The sequence below is a fragment of the Salmo salar genome, chromosome ssa09 (assembly GCF_905237065.1).
Source record: "Salmo salar chromosome ssa09, Ssal_v3.1, whole genome shotgun sequence".
Lineage (NCBI taxonomy): Eukaryota > Metazoa > Chordata > Actinopteri > Salmoniformes > Salmonidae > Salmo > Salmo salar.
The window spans coordinates 90,832,153-90,855,432 of record NC_059450.1 but is presented as its reverse complement, the minus strand read 5'-3'; the positions used below and the strand labels follow the sequence as shown (position 1 = coordinate 90,855,432).

General features: G+C 44.7%; 1 protein-coding gene across 1 annotated transcript in view; it reads left to right on the top strand.

Annotated features, from left to right (window-relative positions):
- LOC106592010 (cytoplasmic FMR1-interacting protein 2) overlaps positions 1-23,280 on the top strand; it is a 66,204-nt gene that overhangs the window by 16,865 nt on the left and 26,059 nt on the right. The window contains exons 2-8 of the mRNA XM_045724189.1: positions 11,467-11,616; positions 11,760-11,849; positions 15,453-15,530; positions 20,075-20,176; positions 20,400-20,581; positions 20,833-20,929; positions 22,730-22,858. Of these exons, the coding sequence (XP_045580145.1) occupies positions 11,500-11,616; positions 11,760-11,849; positions 15,453-15,530; positions 20,075-20,176; positions 20,400-20,581; positions 20,833-20,929; positions 22,730-22,858 (795 nt within the window). The 5' untranslated portion in view covers positions 11,467-11,499. The remainder of the gene's footprint in view (positions 1-11,466; positions 11,617-11,759; positions 11,850-15,452; positions 15,531-20,074; positions 20,177-20,399; positions 20,582-20,832; positions 20,930-22,729; positions 22,859-23,280) is intronic.

Sequence of the window (23,280 nt, the reverse complement as noted above, 5' to 3'; positions counted from 1 at the left end):
GAAAAGAGCAAATAAAGGTATATTATCAGAGACTGTGTGTGTGTGATGTTGGGCTGAAGCTAATGAAAGATGAAGGAATGTGTCTGTATCGGATCAACCGATTCCTAAACCAATTGTGTGTGTTGTTATTACACTTTCTTGCTGTGTTAATGTAGGCCAGACATTCTCAGATGAATTCCACTGTCTGTTCCACCATGTCGCTCATAAACAGACCCTGTATTTTCCGTGTGTGTGGCGAGGATGGTAGCCAAGGGGGGAACCCATTGAGTGGTGTGACCCGGACATGACACACTTCATTCTCTCTTTCCATCTCTCTCTCTCCTTTCTATCTCCCTCTCTCGCTCCCCTCTATCTCTCTCTATCTCTCTCGCTCCTTTCTATCTCTCTCGCTCCTTTCTATCTCTCTCTCCTTTCTATCTCTCTCTCTCCTTTTCTATCTCTCTCTCTCTCCCCTCTATCACTCTCTCTCCCCTCTCTCTCTCTCTCTCTCTCTCTCCTTTCTATCTCTCTCTCTCCTTTCTCTCTCTCCCCTCTCTCTCTCTCCTTTCTCCTCTCTCTCATTTCTCTCTCCTCTCTCCTTTCTCTCATTTATCTCTCGTCCTTTCTCTCCTTTCTCTCCTTGCTTTTTCTCTCTCTATCTCTCTCTCTCTTCTCCTTTCTCTCTTGCTATCACACTTCCTTTTTGCCTTTGCCTTTGCCTTTTAAATATCCCTTATGTTATATATACATTTGACTCTCAAAAGCAATCTGCACACAACACCACATAATGACAAACCGATGACATGTTGATAGAAATTGTAGCAAATTGATAAAAAAACAGAAATACATTATTTACATAACTTTTCAGACCCTTTGCTATGAGATTTAAAAATTAGTTCAGGTGCATCCTGCTTCCATTGATCATCCTTTAGGTGTTTCTACAACTTGATTGGAGTCCACCTGTTGTAAATTAAATTGTTTGGAAATGATTTGGAAAGGCACACACCTGTCTATATAAGGTCCCACAGTTGACAGTGCATGTCAGAGCAAAACCAAGCCATGAGGTCGAAGGAATTATCCGTATAGCTCCGAGACAGGATTGTGTCGAGACACAGATCTGGGGAAGGGTACCAAAACATTTCTGCAGCATTGAAGATCCCCAAGAACACAGTGGCCTCCATCATTCTTAAATACAAGAAGTTTGGAACCACCAAGACTCTTCCTAGAGCTGGCCGCCCGACCAAACTGAGCAATCGGGGGAGAAGGGCCTTGGTTAGGGAGTGAACAAAAACCCGATGGTCACTCTAACAGAGCTCCAGAGTTCCAGAGTTCCCCCTCTTCCCCCTTCACACACTTCCCTCTTCACCTTCTTCCCTCTTCACCCTCTTCCTTATTCACCCCTTCCCTCTCCCCTCTTCACCCTCTTCACCCCCTACCCTCTTCACCCTCTCCCCTCTTCACCCTCTCCCCTCCTCACCCTTTTCCCTCTTCACCCTCTCCCCTCTTCCCTCTTCACCCTCTTCCCTCTTTCCTCTTCACCCTCTTCCCTCTTCCCCCTCTTCCCCTTCACACACTTCCCTCTTCACCTTCTTCCCTCTTCACTCTCTTCCTTATTCACCCCTTCCCTCTCCCCTCTTCACCCTCTTCACCCCCTTCCCTCTTCACCCTCTTCAACCTCTCCCCTCCTCACCCTCTCCCCTCTTCACTCTCTTCACCTTCTTCCCTCTTCACCCTCTTTCCTCTTCACCCTCTTCCCCCTCTTCCCCTTCACACTCTTCCCTCTTCACCTTCTTCCCTCTCACCCCCTTCCCTCTTCACCCTCTCCCCTCTTCACCCCTTCCCCCTCTCCCCTCTTCACCCTCTTCACCCCCTACCCTCTTCACCCTCTCCCCTCTTCACCCTCTCCCCTCTTCACCCTCTCCCCTCCTCACCCTTTTCCCTCTTCACCCTCTCCCCTCTTCCCTCTTCACCCTCTTCCCTCTTTCCTCTTCACCCTCTTCCCTCTTCCCCCTCTTCCCCTTCACACACTTCCCTCTTCACCTTCTTCCCTCTTCACCCTCTTCCTTATTCACCCCTTCCCTCTCCCCTCTTCACCCTCTTCACCCCCTTCCCTCTTCACCCTCTTCACCCTCTCCCCTCCTCACCCTCTCCCCTCTTCACTCTCTTCACCTTCTTCCCTCTTCACCCTCTTTCCTCTTCACCCTCTTCCCCCTCTTCCCCTTCACACTCTTCCCTCTTCACCTTCTTCCCTCTCACCCCCTTCCCTCTTCACCCTCTCCCCTCTTCACCCCTTCCCCCTTCCCCCTCTCCCCTCTTCACCCTCTTCCCTCTTCAAATCAATCAAATCAAATGTATTTATATAGCCCTTCTTACATCAGCTGATATCTCAAAGTTCTTTACAGAAACCCAGCCTAAAACCCCAAACAGCAAGCAATGCAGGTGTAGAAGCACGGTGGCTAGGAAAAACTCCCTAGAAAGGCCAAAACCTAGGAAGAAACCTAGAGAGGAACCAGGCTATGAGGGGTGGCCAGTCCTCTTCTGGCTGTGCCAGGTGGAGATTATAACAGCACATGGCCTAGATGTTCAAATGTTCATAAATGACCAGCATGGTCAAATAATAATAATCATAGTAGTTGTCGAGGGTGCAACAAGTCAGTAACACAAGAGTAAGTGTCAGTTGGCTTTTTCATAGCCGATCTTTGAGAGTATCTTTACCGCTCCTGCTGTCTGTAGAGAGTTGAAAACAGCAGGTCTGGGACAGGTAGCACATCCGGTGAATAGGTCAGGGTTCCAGCAGGTCTGGGACAGCAGGTCTGGGACAGGTAGCACATCCGGTGAACAGGTCAGGGTTCCATAGCTGCAGGCAGAACAGTTGGAACTGGAGCAGCAGCACGGCCAGGTGAACTGGGGACAGCAAGGAGTCATCAAGCCAGGTAGTCCTGAGGCATGGTCCTAGGGCGCAGGTCCTCCGAGAGAGAGAAAGAGAGAATTAGAGAGAGCATTTTTAAATTCACACAGGACACCGGAAAAGACAAGAGAAATACTCCAGATGTGACAGACTGACCCTAGCCCTCCGACACATAAACTACTGCAGCATAAATACTGGAGGCTGAGACAGGAGGGGTCAGGAGACACTGTGGCCCCATCTGATGAAACCCCCAGACAGGGCAAAACGGGTAGGATATAACCCCACCCACTTTGCCAAAGCACAGCCTCCACACCACTGGAGGGATATCTCCAACCACCAACATACCATCTCGGGACAAGGCCGAGTATAGCCCACAAAGATCTCCGCCACGGCACAGCCCAAGTGGGGGCGCCAACCCAGACAGGAAGACCACGTCAGTGACTCAACCTACTCAAGTGACGCACCCCTCCCAAGGACGGCATGGAAGAACACCAGCAAGCCAGTGACTCAGCCCCCGTAATAGGGGTAGAGGCAGAGAATCCCAGTGGAAAGAGGGGAAACCGGCCAGGCAGAGACAGCAAGGGCGGTTCGTTGCTCCAGCCTTTCCGTTCACCTTCACACCCCTGGGCCAGACTACACTTAATCATAGGACCTACTGAAGAGATGTGTCTTCAGTAAAGACTTAAAGGTTGAGACTGAGTCTGCGTCTCTCACATGGGTAGGCAGACTATTCCATAAAAATGGAGCTCTATAGGAGAAAGCCCTGCCTCCAGCTGTTTGCTTAGAAATTCTAGGAACAATTAGGAGGCCCGCGTCTTGTGACCGTAGCGTACGTGTAGGTATGTACGGCAGGACCAAATCGGAAAGATAGGTAGGAGCAAGCCCATGTAAATCTTTGTAGGTTAGCAGTAAAATCTTGAAATCAGCCCTTGCCTTAACAGGAAGCCAGTGTAGGGGGGCTAGCACTGGAGTAATATGATCACATTTTTTGGTTCTAGTCAGGATTCTAGCAGCCGTATTTAGCACTAACTGAAGTTTATTTAGTGCTTTATCCGGGTAGCCGGAAAGTAGAGCATTGCAGTAGTCCAACCTAGAAGTAACAAAGGCATGGATACATTTTTCTGCGTAATTTTTGGACAGAAAGTTTCTGATTTTTGCAATGTTACGTAGATGGAAAAAAGCTGTCCTTGAAACAGTCTTGATATGTTCTTCAAAAGAGAGATCAGGGTCCAGAGTAACGCCAAGGTCCTTCACAGTTTTATTTGAGACGACTGTACAACCATCCAGATTAATTGTCAGATTCAACAGAAGATCTCTTTGTTTCTTGGGACCTAGAACAAGCATCTCTGTTTTGTCCGAGTTTAAGAGTAGAACGTTTGCAGCCATCCACTTCCTTATGTCTGAGACACAGGCTTCTAGCGAGGGCAATTTTGGGGCTTCACCATGTTTCATTGAAATGTACAGCTGTTTGTCATCCGCATAGCAGTGAAATTTAACATTATGTTTTCGAATGAAATCCCCAATAGGTAAAATATTCTAGTGAAAACAATAGTGGTCCTAAAACGGAACCTTGAGGAACACCGAAATTTACAGTTGATTTGTCAGAGGACAAACCATTCACAGAGACAAACTGATATCTTTCCGACAGATAAGACCTAAACCAGGCCAGAACTTGTCCATGTAGACCAATTTGGGTTTCCAATCTCTCCAAAAGAATGTGGTGATCGATGGTATCAAAAGCAGCACTAAGATCTAGGAGCACGAGGACAGACGCAGAGCCTCGGTCTGACGTCATTAAAAGGTCATTTACCACCTTCACAAGTGCAGTCTCAGTGCTATGATGGGGTCTAAAGCCAGACTGAAGCGTTTCGTATACATTGTTTGTCTTCAGGAAGGCAGTGAGTTGCTGCGCAACAGCTTTTTCTACAATTTTTGAGAGGAATGGAAGATTCGATATAGGCCGATAGTTTTTTATAATTTCTGGGTCAAGATTTGGCTTTTTCAAGAGATGCTTTATTACTGCCACTTTTAGTGAGTTTGGTACACATCCGGTGGATAGAGAGCCGTTTATTATGTTCAACATAGGAGGGCCAAGCACAGAAAGCAGCTCTTTCAGTAGTTTAGTTGGAATAGGGTCCAGTATGCAGCTTGAAGGTTTAGAGGCCATGATTATTTTCATCATTGTGTCAAGAGATATAGTACTAGAACACTTTAGTGTCTCCCCTTGATCCTAGGTCCTGGCAGGGTTGTGCAGACTCAGGACAACGGAGCTTTGGAGGAATACGCTTCCTCTTCAACCCCCCCCCTTCACACCCTCCCCTCTTCCCTCTTCACCCTCTCCCCGCTTCACCCATTTCCCTCTTCACCCACTTCCCTCTTCCCCCTCTTCCCTCTTCACCCTCTTTCCTTCTTTCTCTTCATCTCCCCCACTGTTCCTTCTGGCTGGAGGAGATTAAGCATCTTATCAGGCATGTCAGCCTCTGTGTGTCAGAGCAGAGGTAAAAACACACTCCTGAGAGGCACATGATATGTAGGCCAGGCCCTAGGCGCCGGGCCAGACACAGTTTGTAGTCCCAAATGGCACCCCATTTCCTATATAGTGCACTATGTAGGGGATAGGGTGGCATTTGGGACGTAGTCACACTGTTCCTGCTCAGACCCAGACCAGACTGACTGCAAGGGTCTGTTCCTGCTCAGACCCAGACCAGACTGGCTGTAAGGATCTGTTCCTGCTCAGACCCAGACCAGATTGGCTGTAAGGGTCTGCTCCTGCTCAGACCCAGACCAGACTGGCTGTAAGGGTCTGTTCCTGCTCAGACCCAGACTAGACTGGCTGTAAGGGTCTGTTCCTGCTCAGACCCAGACCAGACTGGCTGTAAGGGTCTGTTCCTGCTCAGACCCAGACCAGACTGGCTGTAAGGATCTGTTCCTGCTCAGACCCAGACCAGATTGGCTGTAAGGGTCTGCTCCTGCTCAGACCCAGACCAGACTGGCTGTAAGGGTCTGTTCCTGCTCAGACCCAGACTAGACTGGCTGTAAGGGTCTGTTCCTGCTCAGACCCAGACCAGACTGGCTGTAAGGGTCTGTTCCTGCTCAGACCCAGACCAGACTGGCTGTAAGGGTCTGTTCCTGCTCAGACCCAGACTAGACTGGTTGTAAGGGTCTGTTCTTGCTCAGACCCAGACCAGACTGGCTGTAAGAATCTGTTCCTGCTCAGACCCAGACCAGACTGGCTGTAAGGGTCTGTTCCTGCTCAGACCCAGACCAGACTGGCTGTAAGGATCTATGGTTTTCTAAACAGTCCGCTATACAAGGCTTCTGTGTGCAAGAGAGCAATAATGTAATCGATTGATTGACTAGGAACACCTTTGTTTGGTAAGCTATTGATGTGCCTTTCTGCACTATTTTTGTCCATCTTCAATCAAGTGTTAATGAGCTGCCTGTCTGCAGGTGAGTTAGCCTACTCAGCTGTTTGGTTACAGTGCAGAGCAGACAGAACAACATCATGTATACCAGTGTACTACGTACATTCAGCAGTCTGGTCTGACAGTCAGTTTACTGCTGCTCTCCTCCTACTCAGAAGGACAGCGTTGTCTAGCATGACAACACTTGTCTTTTCATGGTGTCACAAAGGTTGTTTGTCTGATGACATCGGTTGTAAAAGGGAAACGTGCCCAGTGCCCACATCCCCCACACTGTGTTGATAGACAGGTTACAGGTGCACAGACAGACAGGTTACAGGTGCACATACAGACAGATGTACAGGTGCACATACAGACAGACAGGTTACAGGTGCACAGACAGACAGGTTACAGGTGCACAGACAGACAGACGTACAGGTGTCAGATGCACAGACAGCCAAGTTATAGGTGTACAGACAGAGAGACAGGTTGTAGGTGGACAGACAGACAGACTGACAGAGAGACAGGTTGCAGATAGACAGGCAGGTAGACAGACAGACAGGTTGCAGGTGGACAGACAGATAGACAGACAGACATGTGCACAGGCAGACAGACAGACGTGCAGGTTACAGGTACACAGACAGATGTGCAGGTTACAGGTGACAGATGCACAAACAGACAGCCAAGTTATAGGTGCACAGACAGAGAGACAGGTTGTAGGTGGACAGACAGACAGACAGACTGACAGGTACACAGACAGAGAGAGACAGGTTGCAGGTGGACAAACAAACAGACTGACAGACAGGTGCACAGAAAAGACAGACAGGTTACAGGTGCACAGACGTACAGGTTACAGGTGCACAGACAGACAGACAGACAGACAGATGTGCAGGTTACAGGTGCACAGACGTACAGGTTACAGGTGCACAGACGTACAGGTTACAGGTGCACAGACGTACAGGTTACAGGTTCAAAGACGTACAGGTTACAGGTGCACAGATGTACAGGTTACAGGTGCACAGGCAGACAGACAGATGTACAGGTTACAGGTGCACAGACAGATGTGCAGGTTACAGGTGCACAGACAGATGTGCAGGTTACAGGTGCACAGACAGATGTGCAGGTTACAGGTGCACAGACAGATGTGCAGGTTACAGGTGCACAGACAGATGTGCAGGTTACAGGTGCAAAGACGTACAGGTTACAGGTGCACAGGCAGACAGACAGACGTGCAGGTTACAGGTGCACAGACAGGCGTGCAGGTTACAGGTGCACAGGCAGACAGACAGACGTGCAGGTTACAGGTGCACAGACAGACGTGCAGGTTACAGGTGCACAGACAGACGTACAGGTTACAGGTGCACAGACAGGCGTGCAGGTTACAGGTGCACAGACAGGCGTGCAGGTTACAGGTGCACAGGCAGACAGACAGACGTGCAGGTTACAGGTGCACAGACAGACGTGCAGGTTACAGGTGCACAGACAGACGTGCAGGTTACAGGTGCACAGACAGGCGTGCAGGTTACAGGTGCACAGACAGGCGTGCAGGTTACAGGTGCACAGACAGGCGTGCAGGTTACAGGTGCACAGACAGACGTACAGGTTACAGGTGCACAGACGTACAGGTTACAGGTGCACAGACAGACAGACAGACAGACAGATGTGCAGGTTACAGGTGCACAGACGTACAGGTTACAGGTGCACAGACGTACAGGTTACAGGTGCACAGACGTACAGGTTACAGGTTCAAAGACGTACAGGTTACAGGTGCACAGATGTACAGGTTACAGGTGCACAGGCAGACAGACAGATGTACAGGTTACAGGTGCACAGACAGATGTGCAGGTTACAGGTGCACAGACAGATGTGCAGGTTACAGGTGCACAGACAGATGTGCAGGTTACAGGTGCACAGACAGATGTGCAGGTTACAGGTGCACAGACAGATGTGCAGGTTACAGGTGCAAAGACGTACAGGTTACAGGTGCACAGGCAGACAGACAGACGTGCAGGTTACAGGTGCACAGACAGGCGTGCAGGTTACAGGTGCACAGGCAGACAGACAGACGTGCAGGTTACAGGTGCACAGACAGACGTGCAGGTTACAGGTGCACAGACAGACGTACAGGTTACAGGTGCACAGACAGGCGTGCAGGTTACAGGTGCACAGACAGGCGTGCAGGTTACAGGTGCACAGGCAGACAGACAGACGTGCAGGTTACAGGTGCACAGACAGACGTGCAGGTTACAGGTGCACAGACAGACGTGCAGGTTACAGGTGCACAGACAGGCGTGCAGGTTACAGGTGCACAGACAGGCGTGCAGGTTACAGGTGCACAGACAGGCGTGCAGGTTACAGGTGCACAGACAGACGTACAGGTTACAGGTGCACAGACAGACGTACAGGTTACAGGTGCACAGGCAGACAGACAGACGTGCAGGTTACAGGTGCACAGACAGACGTGCAGGTTACAGGTGCACAGACAGACGTGCAGGTTACAGGTGCACAGACAGACGTGCAGGTTACAGGTGCACAGACAGGCGTGCAGGTTACAGGTGCACAGACAGGCGTGCAGGTTACAGGTGCACAGACAGGCGTGCAGGTTACAGGTGCACAGACAGGTGTGCAGGTTACAGGTGCACAGACAGACGTGCAGACAGACACAGGTGCACAGACAGACGTGCAGACAGACACAGGTGCACAGACAGACGTGCAGACAGACACAGGTGCACAGACAGACAGACAGACAGACAGACAGACAGACAGACAGACAGACAGACAGACAGACAGACAGACAGACATGTTACAGGTGCACAGACAGAGAGACGTACAGGTTACAGGTTACAGGTGCACAGACAGACAGACGTACAGGTGCACATACAGACGTACAGGTTACAGGTGCACAGGCAAACAGACAGAGTGACAGACAGACAGACAGGTTACAGGTGCACAGACAGACAGACAGACGTGCTGTAGCAAGTGGTTCCTAAAGAGGAAATGAGAGTGAATACCAGACAGTGTATGACAGTGTTCCTGGTGATGGAGTCTACACTCATTATGGATTAGGATTTGTACTCTTCTTTTTTTTACTGACAGGTTGTGGTTTGCCTTTCTCTCTCTCTCTCTCTCTCTTTCTCTCTCTCAATCCATTTCAAGGGGCTTTGTTGTAGAGGTCGACCGATTATGAGTTTTCAACACCGATACCGATTATTGGAGGGTCCAAAAAAGCCGCTACCGATTAATCGGCCGTTTTAATTTTTTACAATAATGACAGTTACAACAATACTGAATGAACACTTATTTTAACTTAATATAATACATCAACAAAATCTATTTAGCCTCAAATAAATAATGAAACATGTTCAATTTGGTTTAAATAATGCAAAACAAAGTGTTGGAGAAGAAAGTAAAAGTGCAATATGTGCCATGTAAGAAAGCTAATGTTTAAGTGCCTTGCTCAGAACATGAGAACATATGAAAGCTGGTGGTTCCTTTTAACATGAGTCTTCAATATTCCCAGGTAAGAAGTTTTAGGTTGTAGTTATTATAGGAATTATAGGACTATTTCTCTCTATACGATTTGTATTTCATATACCTTTGACTATTGGATGTTCTTATAGGCACTTTAGTATTGCCAGTGTAACAGTATAGCTTCCGTCCCTCTCCTCGCTCCTACCTGGGCTCAAACCAGGAACACATCGACAACAGCCACCCTCGAAGCAGCGTTACCCATGCAGAGGAAGGGAAACAACTACTCCAAGTCTCAGAGCGAGTGACGTTTGAAACGCTATTAGCGTGCACCCGGCTAACTAGCTAGCCATTTCACATCGGTTACATCAGCCTAATCTTGGGAGTTGATAGGCTTGAAGGGGTGGGTATAATTTGTGGAACGTTCCAACAGGAATCTGTTCCAAAAAACGTAAAGTAAAAGGTTGCCAACCAACAACGCATACAAAGTAGCAACGCATACAAACCTAGCTAACTAGCTGCCGAATAGGCATCAACTCACCACGTAGCTTATTCTTAATGTTTGTCCATAGGCAAACAGACATGTGAGGACAGACATTTTTCGTAATAAACGTGATGAGTGAAAAACGCAATGAAATAGACCGCTCCCTACCCGGTATCTTATTCTGCCGCTATACAACTTTGTATGCGTTGTTTTTTGGAAACCTTGTTAGTTACAAAGTTTTTGGAATAGATTCCTGTTGGAACGTTCCACAAATTATACCCACCCAGGTTGAAGTCATAAACAGTGCAATGCTTGAAGCACAGCGAAGGGCTGTTTGAATGAATGCTTACGAGCCTGCTGCTGCCTACCACCGCTCAGTCAGAGTGCTCTATCAAATCATAGACTTAATTATCACTTAATTGTCATTATTATGGTCGAATCCGGAAACTATCATCTCGAAAACAAACGTTTTTTTCTTTCAGTGACATACGGAACCGTTCCGTATTTTATCTAACGGGTGACTAAGTCTAAATATTCCTGTTAGGCATTGATGTTTATGGTTAGGTACATTGGTGCAACGACAGTACTTTTTTCGTAAATGCACTTGTTAAATCAACACCCGTTTGTCGAAGTAGGCTGTGATTCAATGAAAATTAACAGGCACCGCATCGATTATATGCAACGCAGGACACGTTAGATAAACTAGTAATATCATCAACCATGTGTAGTTAACTAGTGATTATGTTAAGATTGATCGTTTTTTATAAGTCTAATGCTAGCTAGCAACTTACCTTTCCTTCTTGCTGCCCTCGCGTTACAGGTAGTCAGCCTGTTAATCCTTGTGGAGTGCAATGTAAGGCAGGTGGTTAGAGCGTTGGATTGGTAACTGAAGGTTGCAAAAATGAATCCCCCCTGAACAAGGCAGTTAACCCCCGTTTCTAGGCCGTCATTGTAAATAAGAATGTGTTCTTAATCTGACTTGCCTAGTTAAATAAAGGTGTAAAAAAAAAAAAAAATATTAAAAAAATAAAAATAAAATTGGCAAGTCGGTGGCCAAAAATACCGATTACCGATTGTTATGAAAACTTGAAATCGGCCCTAATTAATCGGCCATTCCGATTAATCGGTCGACCTCTACTTTGTTGGCATGTGTTTACATTGCCAAAGCAAGTGAAATGGGTAAACAAAAGTGACATTTAATGTCTGTCTGTGTGTCTCTCTGTCAGACTGGCCGGTTGTGTGAGTGACCTCTTGTAACCATGACGACCCACGTGACCCTGGAGGATGCTCTGTCTAACGTGGATCTGTTGGAGGAGCTGCCCCTCCCTGACCAGCAGCCCTGCATTGAACCTCCGCCCTCATCCATCATGTACCAGGTACACACACACACACACACACACACACACACACACACACACACACACACACACACACACACACACACACACACACACACACACGTCTGAGTTTTCAAATGAATTGCAAGAGTACTAAACTCTGTCTTTCTCTTTCTCTCTAGGCTAACTTTGATACCAACTTTGAGGACAGGAATGCGTTTGTGACGGGGATAGCTCGCTACATCGAGCAGGCAACTGTCCACTCTAGCATGGTGAGTAGGCAACATAGAGGGATTGGTTTGGAATGGGGCCTATGGAGAGAACAGAGGGAGCGGTTTGTATTTGATCCCCTGCTGATTTTGTACGTTTGCCCACTGATAAAGAAAGGATCAGTCTATAATTTTAATGGTAGGTTTATTTGAACAGTGAGAGACAGAATAACAACAAAAATATCCAGAAAAACGCATGTGAAAAATTGTATAAATTGATTTGCATTTCAATGAGGGAAATAAGTATTTGACCCCCTCTCAATCAGAAAGATTTCTGGCTCCCAGGTGTCTTTTATACAGGTAACGAGCTGAGATTAGGAGCACACTCTTAAAGGGAGTGCGCCTAACCGCAGCGTGTTACCTGTAAAAAAGACACCTGTTCACAGAAGCAATCAATCGATCAGATTCCAAACTCTCCACCATGGCCAAGACCAAAGAGCTCTCCAAGGATGTCAGGGACAAGATTGTAGACCTACACAAGGCTGGAATGGGCTACAAGACCATCGCCAAGCAGCTTGGTGAGAAAGTGACAACATTTGGTGTGATTATTCGCAAATGGAAGAAACACAAAAGAACTGTCAATATCCCTCGGCCTGGGGCTCCATGCAAGATCTCCCCTCGTGGGGTTGCAATGATCATGAGAACGGTGAGGAATCAGCCCAGAACTACACAGGAGGATCTTGTCAATGATCTCAAGGCAGCTGGGACCATAGTCACCAAGAAAACAATTGGTAACACACTACGCCATGAAGGACTGAAATCCTGCAGCGCCCGCAAGATCCCCCTGCTCAAGAATACATATACATGCCCGTCTGAAGTTTGCCAATGAACATCTGAATGATTCAGAGAATAACCGGTGAAAGTGTTGTGGTCAGATGAGACCAAAATGGAGCTCTTTGGCATCAACTCAACTCACTGTGTTTGGAGGAGGAGGAATGCTGCCTATGACCCCAAGAACACCATCTCCACCGTCAAACATGGAGGTGGAAACATTATGCTTTGGGGGTGTTTTTCTGCTAAGGGGACAGGACAACTTCACCGCATCAAAGGGACGATGGACGGGGCCATGCACCGTCAAATCTTGGGTGAGAACCTCCTTCCCTCAGCCAGGGCATTGAAAATGGGTCGTGGATGGGTATTCCAGCATGACAATGACCCAAAACACACAGCCAAGGCAACAAAGGAGTGGCTCAAGAAGAAGCACATTAAGGTCCTGGAGTGGCCTGTTTGATTAGATTCGTTAATACATTTGCATTGATGTCAGAGTGATTAGAGGGATAATAGATTGCTGAGTACCAGGCAGTTAGCAAGTTTGGTAGGCTACCAATGACCAGCAGCAGCATCAGAGCTTGGAGAAGCCTAATTACCGTGACTAAACTGTTACGTGGAATTGGACTGCCTTCATGACTCTTGACCGCCGGTGTGGCGGTAATACGGTCACCGGAACAGCCCTATCTAGGACCGATAGGAACATCAATGTTCCTAATCTGCTTTCTACTATTTACCGAGAGGCAGGACCTATTTCTATAGAATAAGCCCATTTTTATTCTCAGCTTCTTACAGTTGAAGTCGGAAGTTTACATACACCTTAGTCAAATACATTTAAACTCAGTTTTTTTTTTACAATTCCTGACATTTAATCCTAGTAAAAATTCCCTATCTTAGGTCAGTTAGGACCACCACTTTATTTTAAGAATGTGAAATATCAGAATAATAGTAGAGGGAATGATTTATTTCAGCTTTTATTTCTTTCATCACATTCCCAGTGGGTCAGAAGTTTACATACACTCAATTAGTATTTGGTAGAATTGCCTTTAAATTGTTTAACTTGGGTCAAACGTTTCGGGTAGCCTTCCACAAGCTTCCCACAATAAGTTGGGTGAATTTTGGCCCATTCCTCCTGACAGAGCTGGTGTGACTGAGTCAGGTTTGTAGGCCTCCTTGCTCGCACACACTTTTTCAGTTCTGCCCACAACTTTTCTATAGGTTTGAGGTCAGGGCTTTGTGATGGCCACTCCAATACCTTGACTTTGTTGTCCTTAAGCCATTTTGCCACAACTTTGGAAGTATGCTTGGGTCATTGTTCATTTGGAAGACCCATTTACAACCAAGCTTTAACTTCCTGACTGATGTCTTGAGATGTTGCTTCAATATATCCACATCATTTTCCCTCTCATGATGGCATCTATTTGTGAAGTGCACCAGTCCCTCCTGCAGCAAAGCACCTCCACAACATGATGCTGCTACCCCCGTGATTCACGGAGGGTATGGTGTTCTTCGGCTTGCAAGCCTCCCTCTTTTTCCTCCAAACCTAACGATGGTCATTATGGCCAAACAGTTCTATTTTTGTTTCATCAGACCAGAGGACATTTCTCCAAAAAGTACGATCTTTGCTGTGGATATAGATATTTTTTTACCTGTTTCCTACAGCATCTTCACAAGGTCCTTTGCTGATGTTCTGGGATTGATTTGCACTTTTCACACCAAAGTACGTTCATCTCTAAGAGACAGAACGCGTCTCCTTCCTGAGCGGTATGATGGCTGCATGGTCCCATGGTGTTTATACTTACGTAGTATTGAACGTGGTACCTTCAGGCGTTTGGAAATTGCTCCCAAGGATGAACCAGACATGTGGAGGTCTACAATTGTTTTCTGAGGTCTTGGCTGATTTCTTTATATTTTCCCATGATGTCAAGCAAAGAGGCACTGAGTTTGAAGGTAGGCCTTGAAATACATCCACAGCTACACCTCCAATTGATAAAAATTATGTCAATTAGCCTATCAGAAGCTTCTAAAGCCATGACATCATTTTCTGGAATTTTCCAAGCTGTTTAGAGGGCACAGTCAACTTAGTGTATGTAAACTTCTGACCCACTGGAATTGTGATACAGTGAATTATATGTGAAATAATCTGTCTGTAAACAATTGTTGGAAAAGTTATTTGTGTCATACACAAAGTAGGTGTCCTAATCGAAAACTATACTTTGTTAACAAGAAATTTGTGGAGTGGTTGAAAAACGAGTTTTAATGACTCCAACCAAAGTGTATGTAAACTTCCTTCAACTGTAACTAACTCATCAGTATGCTTTTTAAAAGACCGCGTTTCATCTGTCCAGATGCTCAGATATTTGGAAGCAGGGACACGATCAATAGTTTTCTGTAATACAATGAAGGCAGACTGTAGTTCAGATAGAGCCTGGTCAACCATGGGGACAATAGCAGACACAACACTATCATCGGCATACAAGTGCAGGTCACAATTGTTTACAGGCAATACAATATTATTAATGTAAACATTAAAAAGTACTGGACCCAGAATCGACCCCTGCGTGACACCTTTCATAATATCCAGGAAACCTGATTTAACAGCGTCAGTAGACACACATTGAGTTCTATCTGTCAAATCATGTTTTAACCAGTTACATACAGCCTGGTCTAGACCCATTGAGGAAAGCCTCTGAATTTGCAGTGAGTGATTAGCAGTATCGAAAGCCTTTGACAGGTCAATGAAGAGGGCAGCACAATGTATCCTTTTATCCATACAGTTAGCCATATCATTTATAAATAGGCGTAGATATAACCCCTCTGTCTGTTCTCTCTCCCCAGAATGAGATGCTGGAGGAGGGCCATGAGTACGCTGTCATGCTCTACACCTGGAGAAGCTGCTCAAGAGCTATACCACAGGTAACTCTCTCTCTCTCTCTCGCTCTCTCTCTCTCTCTCTCTCTCGCTCTCTTTCTCTCAATTCAAGGGGATTAATTGACATGGGAAACAAATGATTACATCGCCAAAGCAAGTGAAATAGATTAATAAACAAAAGTAAAATAAAAACTATAAAATTCACAGTAAACATTTCACACACTCTCTGTCTCCCTCTCTCTGTCTCTCTGTCTCTGTGTCCGCTCACTCTGTCTCTGTGTCTCTCTCTCTCTCTCTCTCTCTCTCTCTCTCTCTCTCTCTCTCTCTCTCTCTCTCTCTCTCTCTCTGTCTCTGTGTCTCTCTCTCTGTCTCTGTCTCTCTCTCTCTCTCTCTCTCTCTCTCTCTCTCAATTCAATTCAAGGGGCTTTATTGACATGGGAAACATGTTTACATTGCTAAAGCAAGTAAAATAGATAATAAACAAAAGTGAAATAAACAATACAAAAATGTACAGTAAACATTACACTCACAAAAGAATAAAGACATTTCAAATGTCATATTATGTGCAACTAGTTAAAGTACAAAAGGGATTGTTTTCAAATTCTTTGTGGGTTTATGTAATCTGATGAAAATATGTGTCTCTATGGTCATACATTTGGCAGGAGGTTAGGAAGTGCAGCTCAGTTTCCACCTCATTTTGTGGGCAGTGTGCACGTAGCCTGTTTTCTCTTGAGAGCCAGGTCTGCCTACAGCAGTCCTTCTCAATAGCAAGGCTATGCTCACTGAGTCTGTACATAGTCAAAGCTTTCCTTCAGTTTGGGTCAGTCATTGTGGTCAGGTATTCTGCCACGGTGTACTCTCTGTTTAGGGCCAAATAGCATTCTAATAGCATGCTCTGTTTTTTTGTTAATTCTTTCCAATGTGTCAAGTAATTATATTTTTGTTTTCTCATGTTTTGGTTGAGTCTAATTGTGTTGCTGTCCTGGGGCTCTGTGGGGTCTGTTTGTGTTTGTGAACAGAGCCCCAGGACCAGCTTGCTTAGGGGACTCTTCTCCAGGTTCATCTCTCTGTGGGTGATGGCTTTGTTATGGAAGGTTTGGGAATCGCTTCCTTTTCGGTGGTTGTAGAATTTAACAGCTCTTTTCTGGATGTTGATAATTAGCGGGTTTCGGCCTAATTCTGCTCTGCATGCATTATTTGGTGTTTTACGTTGTACACTGAGGATATTTTAGCAGAATTCTGCATGCAGTCTCAATTTGGTGTTTGTCCCATTTTGTGAATTCTTGGTTGGTGAGCGGACCCCAGACCTCACAACCATAAAGGGCAATGGGTTCTACAACTGATTCAACTATTTTTAGCCAGATCCTAATTTGTATGTTACATTTTTCCTTTTGATGGTATAGAAGGCCTTTCTTGCCTTGTCTCTCAGATCGTTCACAGCTTTGTGGAAGTTTCCTGTGACGCTGATGTTTAGGCCGAGGTATGTATAGTTTTTTGTGTGCTCTAGGGCAACGGTGTCTAGCTGGAATTTATATTGTGGTCCTGGCAACTGGACCTTTTTTGGAACACCATTAATTTTGGCTTACTGAGATTTACTGTCAGGGCCCAGGTCTGACAGAATCTGTGCAGAAGATCTAGGTGCTGCTGAGGCCCTCCTTGGTTGGGGACGGAAACACCAGATCATTAGCAAACAGTAGTCCATTTGATTTCAGATTCTAGTAGGGTGAGGCCAGGTGCTGTGGACTGTTGATAGTGTTGATAGTTGATAGTGTAGTATTAGAGCTGAATTTGTAGCCTCAGGGACACATCATTTGTTTGCTTCCCAAATAGCATCCTATTCCTTATGTAGTGTACTACTCTTGACCAGGGCCCATGGGGGCCATTTGGGACATACATAGGGGCCATTTGTCCTCCCCAGAAAGTGTAGGGGTAGAGCTGGGCAATTATGGACAGAAATCCATGTTGTGATACATTTCCTGAATTGATGCGATAATGATAAATAGAACAATACGTTTATATCATTAATGTGCACCACAGTTTGTAACATTAATGTTCACCACAGTTTATAACATTAATATGCACCACAGTTTATTTTATAACATTAATGTGCACCACAGTTTGTAACATTAATGTGCACCACAGTTTATTTTGTAACATTAATATGCACCACAGTTTGTAACTGTAATGTGCACCACAGTTTATAACATTAATGTGTACCACAGTTTGTAACTGTAATGTGCACTACAGTTTGTAACTGTAATGTGCACCACAGTTTGTAACTGTAATGTGCACCACAGTTGTCATGCTCTGACCTATGAGAGCTGTTTTTTCTCTGGTTAGTTAGGTCAGGGTGTGATATGGGTGGGCAGTCTATGTTTTTTGTTTCTATGTTTTGTTCTTGTTTTTCTATTTCTAGGTTGAGTTTTGGATGATCTCCAATTAGAGGCAGCTGGTTCATGTTGTCTCTAATTGGAGATCATATTTAAGTTGGGGTTTGTCTATGGGGTTTTGTGGGTAGTTGTTTTCCGTTTTGTGAGTGTCACCTGGCGGAACTGTTGGCTGTCGGTTTGTTGTTTTTGTTCTAGTGTTATCATTAAAGTAAATATGAGCAATCTACACGCCGCGCCTTGGTCCCCTTTATACGACCCTCGTTACAACAGTTTGTAACTGTAATGTGCACCACAGTTTATAACATTAATGTGCACCACAGTTTATAACACTAATGTGCACCACAGTTTGTAACATTAATGTGCACCACAGTTTGTAACTGTAATGTGCACCACAGTTTATAACATTAATGTGCACCACAGCTTATAAAATTAATGTGCACCACAGTTTATAACATTAATGTGCTCCACAGTTTGTAACATTAATGTGCTCCACAGTTTGTAACATTAATGTGCACCACAGTTTATAATATTAATGTTCACCACAGTTTGTAACATTAATGTGCACCACAGTTTGTAACATTAATGTGCACCACAGTTTGTAACATTAATGTGCACCACATTTTGTAACATTAATGTGCACCACAGTTTGTAACATTAATGTGCACCACAGTTTGTAACATTAATGTGCACCACAGTTTGTAACATTAATGTGCACCACAGTTTGTAACTGTAATGTGTACCACAGTTTATAACATTAATGTGCACCACAGTTTGTAACTGCAATGTGCACCACAGTTTATAACATTAATGTGCACCACAGCTTATAAAATTAATGTGCACCACAGTTTATAACATTAATGTGCTCCACAGTTTGTAACATTAATGTGCTCCACAGTTTGTAACATTAATGTGCACCACAGTTTATAATATTAATGTTCACCACAGTTTGTAACATTAATGTGCACCACAGTTTGTAACATTAATGTGCACCACAGTTTGTAACATTAATGTGCACCACATTTTGTAACATTAATGTGCACCACAGTTTGTAACATTAATGTGCACCACAGTTTGTAACATTAATGTGCACCACAGTTTGTAACATTAATGTGCACCACAGTTTGTAACTGTAATGTGTACCACAGTTTATAACATTAATGTGCACCACAGTTTGTAACTGCAATGTGCGCCACAGTTTATAACATTAATGTGCACCACAGTTTATAACATTAATGTGCACCACAGTTTATAACATTAATGTGCACCACAGTTTATAACATTAATGTGCACCACAGTTTAACTGTAATGTGCACCACAGTTTGTAACTAATGTGCACCACAGTTTGTAACTGTAATGTGCACCACAGTTTGTAACTGTAATGTGCACCACAGTTTGTAACTGTAATGTGCACCACAGTGTATAACATTAATGTGCACCACAGTTTATAACATTAATGTGCACCACAGTTTGTAACTGTAATGTGCACCACAGTTTGTAACTGTAATGTGCACCACAGTTTATAACATTAATGTGCACCACAGTTTATAACATTAATGTGCACCACAGTTTTTAACATGAATGTGCACCACAGTTTATAACATTAATGTGCACCACAGTTTGTAACTGTAATGTGCACCACAGTTTGTAACTGTAATGTGCACCACCGTTTATAACATTAATGTGCACCACAGTTTGTAACTGTAATATGCACCACAGTTTATAACATTAATGTGCACCACAGTTTATAACATTAATGTGCACCACAGTTTAACTGTAATGTGCACCACAGTTTGTAACTGTAATGTGCACCACAGTTTATAACATTAATGTGCACCACAGTTTGTAACTGTAATGTGCACCACAGTTTTTCCTTTAAACTGCTACTACTCGTTTTATGGTTGTAGCCATCAATTGTTCCATTAACTATCACCCATATTAGCAAACTTATTTAATTTCAACTTTTCTCTAGTATTGGCTACTTATCGTAATCAACGATATCAGCAAAATGCCTGCGATAAGTGATCGTATCGTTGATAATTTTCTGTTTATCGTACCAGCTCTAGTACGGGGATCTGATCCTACAAATGTGATACTGGCTAGGGACACTGTGATCTGTGACGTGTAAATAAAGATGTGGGAGAGCCCTGTGAGTGGTTCCAGTGAGCAGGCTGTGTGACGGTGCCCCCCTGTGTTCTCCAGGTGAAGTGTAATGAGCAGCCCAACAGGGTGGAGATCTATGAGAAGACTGTGGAGGTGCTGGAACCAGAGGTCACCAAGCTCATGAAGTTCATGTACTTTCAGGTGAGAGACCATTGATGGATGGATGAATGAATGAATGAATGAATCAAATGAATGAACAACGTAATGAATGTATCGTATTTGAATTGGAACTCTGTCAGTCAATCATATCCTTGTCCCTTGAATTAAATAATGAATGAATTAATGAACAAATAAATGAGTCCTATACATATCTGAGAACCTCTCCTCTCTCTGCCGTCTCCATTTTCCCTGTCCTCCCCTGCAGCGTAAGGCCATCGAGCGTTTCTGTGGGGAGGTGAAGCGTCTGTGCCACGCTGAGCGGAGGAAAGACTTTGTCTCTGAAGCTTACCTCCTCACCCTGGGCAAGTTCATCAACATGTTCGCTGTGCTCGATGAACTCAAGAACATGAAGTGCAGCGTCAAGAACGACCACTCTGCCTATAAAAGGTACGAAGGGAAGACAGACACAATGTGGGGATGCATCTCAATAGCCTGCAGTGGCTTCCTCTCCCTATCAACTCTCCTGCAGTGATCCTGAAAACACAGGAATTTGCTTTCACCTGTCTAGTTCCTTCACATCAGCTTAAATAAAGCAAAAGGGACAGAATGAAGGGCCGATGTACCCAATTGACTCAGGTTAACAGAATCTGTGAGGTGTAGCTACAGAATTAGATATGTGGTAATATTTGTGTCTGCAGGGCGGCTCAGTTCCTGAGGAAGATGGCCGACCCTCAGTCCATCCAGGAGTCACAGAACCTCTCTATGTTCCTAGCCAATCACAACAGGATTACTCAGGTGTGTGTGTGCGTGTGTGTGTGTGTGTGTGTGTGTGTGTGTGTGTTGTGCAGCAGCAGCAATAGTGTGTATATTTCTCTCTGTAGTGTCTGCAGCAGCAGTAATAGTGTGTATATTTCTCTGTAGTGTCTGCAGCAGCAGTAATAGTGTGTATATTTCTCTCTGTAGTGTCTGCAGCAGCAGTAATAGTGTGTATATTTCTCTGTGTGGGTGCAGCAGCAGTAATAGTGTGTATATTTCTCTCTGTAGTGTCTGCAGCAGCAGTAATAGTGTGTATATTTCTCTGTGTGGGTGCAGCAGCAGTAATAGTGTGTATATTTCTCTGTAGTGTCTGCAGCAGCAGTAATAGTGTGTATAATTCTCTGTAGTGTCTGCAGCAGCAGTAATAGTGTGTATATTTCTCTGTAGTGTCTGCAGCAGCAGTAATACTGTGTATATTTCTCTGTAGTGTCTGCAGCAGCAGCAGTAATAGTGTGTATATTTCTCTCTGTAGTGTCTGCAGCAGCAGTAATAGTGTGTATATTTCTCTGTAGTGTTTGCAGTGTCTGCAGCAGCAATAATAGTGTGTATATTTCTCTGTAGTGTCTGCAGCAGCAGTAATAGTGTGTATATTTCTCTCTGTAGTGTCTGCAGCAGCAGTAATAGTGTGTATATTTCTCTCTGTAGTGTCTGCATCAGCAGTAATAGTGTGTATATTTCTCTCTGTAGTGTCTGCAGCAGCAGTAATAGTGTGTATATTTCTCTCTGTAGTGTGTGCAGCAGCAGTAATAGTGTGTATATTTCTCTGTAGTGTCTGCAGCAGCAGTAATAGTGTGTATATTTATCTGTAGTGTCTGCAGCAGCAGTAATAGTGTGTATATTTCTCTGTAGTGTCTGCAGCAGCAGTAATAGTGTGTATATTTCTCTGTAGTGTCTGCAGCAGCAGTAATAGTGTGTATATTTCTCTGTAGTGTCTGCAGCAGCAGTAATAGTGTGTATATTTCTCTGTAGTGTCTGCAGCAGCAGTAATAGTGTGTATATTTCTCTGTAGTGTCTGCAGCAGCAGTAATAGTGTGTATATTTCTCTGTAGTGTCTGCAGCAGCAGTAATAGTGTGTATATATTTCTCTGTAGTGTCTGCATCAGCAGTAATAGTGTGTATATTTCTCTGTAGTGTCTGCAGCAGCAGTAATAGTGTGTATATTTCTCTGTAGTGTCTGCAGCAGCAGTAATAGTGTGTATATTTCTATGTAGTGCGTGCAGCAGCAGTAATAGTGTGTATATTTCTCTGTAGTGTCTGCAGCAGCAGTAATAGTGTGTATATTTCTCTCTGTAGTGTCTGCAGCAGCAGTAATAGTGTGTATATTTCTCTGTAGTGTCTGCAGCAGCAGTAATAGTGTGTATATTTCTCTCTGTAGTGTCTGCAGCAGCAGTAATAGTGTGTATATTTCTCTGTAGTGTCTGCAGCAGCAGTAATAGTGTGTATATTTCTCTGTAGTGTCTGCAGCAGCAGTAATAGTGTGTATATTTCTATGTAGTGCGTGCAGCAGCAGTAATAGTGTGTATATTTCTCTGTAGTGTCTGCAGCAGCAGTAATAGTGTGTATATTTCTCTCTGTAGTGTCTGCAGCAGCAGTAATAGTGTGTATATTTCTCTGTAGTGTCTGCAGCAGCAGTAATAGTGTGTATATTTCTCTCTGTAGTGTCTGCAGCAGCAGTAATAGTGTGTATATTTCTCTGTAGTGTCTGCAGCAGCAGTAATAGTGTGTATATTTCTCTGTAGTGTCTGCAGCAGCAGTAATAGTGTGTATATTTCTCTGTAGTGTCTGCAGCAGCAGTTGGAGGTGATTCCTGGCTATGAGGAGTTGTTAGCAGACATTGTCAACATCAGTGTTGATTACTATGAGAACAAGATGTACCTGACGCCCAGCGAGAAACACATGCTGCTGAAGGTAAAAGCCTCATCTAGATCTCTGTCTTATCTGCCTTTCTCTAGATACCTGTCTCTGTCTGGATCTTAACTATCTGCCTTTCTCTGATACCTCCCTTTCTCTAGATACCTGTCTCTGTCTGGATCTTAACTACCTGCCTTTCTCTAGATACCTGCCTTTCTCTAGATACCTGTCTCTGTCTGGATCTTAACTACTTGCCTTTCTCTAGATACCTGTCTCTGTCTGGATCTTAACTACCTCCCTTTCTCTAGATACCTGTCTCTGTCTGGTTCTTAACTACCTGCCTTTCTCTGATACCTCCCTTTCTCTAGATACCTGCCTCTGTCTGGATCTTAACTACCTGCCTTTCTCTAGATACCTGCCTTTCTCTAGATACCTGCCTTTCTCTAGATACCTGTCTCTGTCTGGATCTTAACTACCTG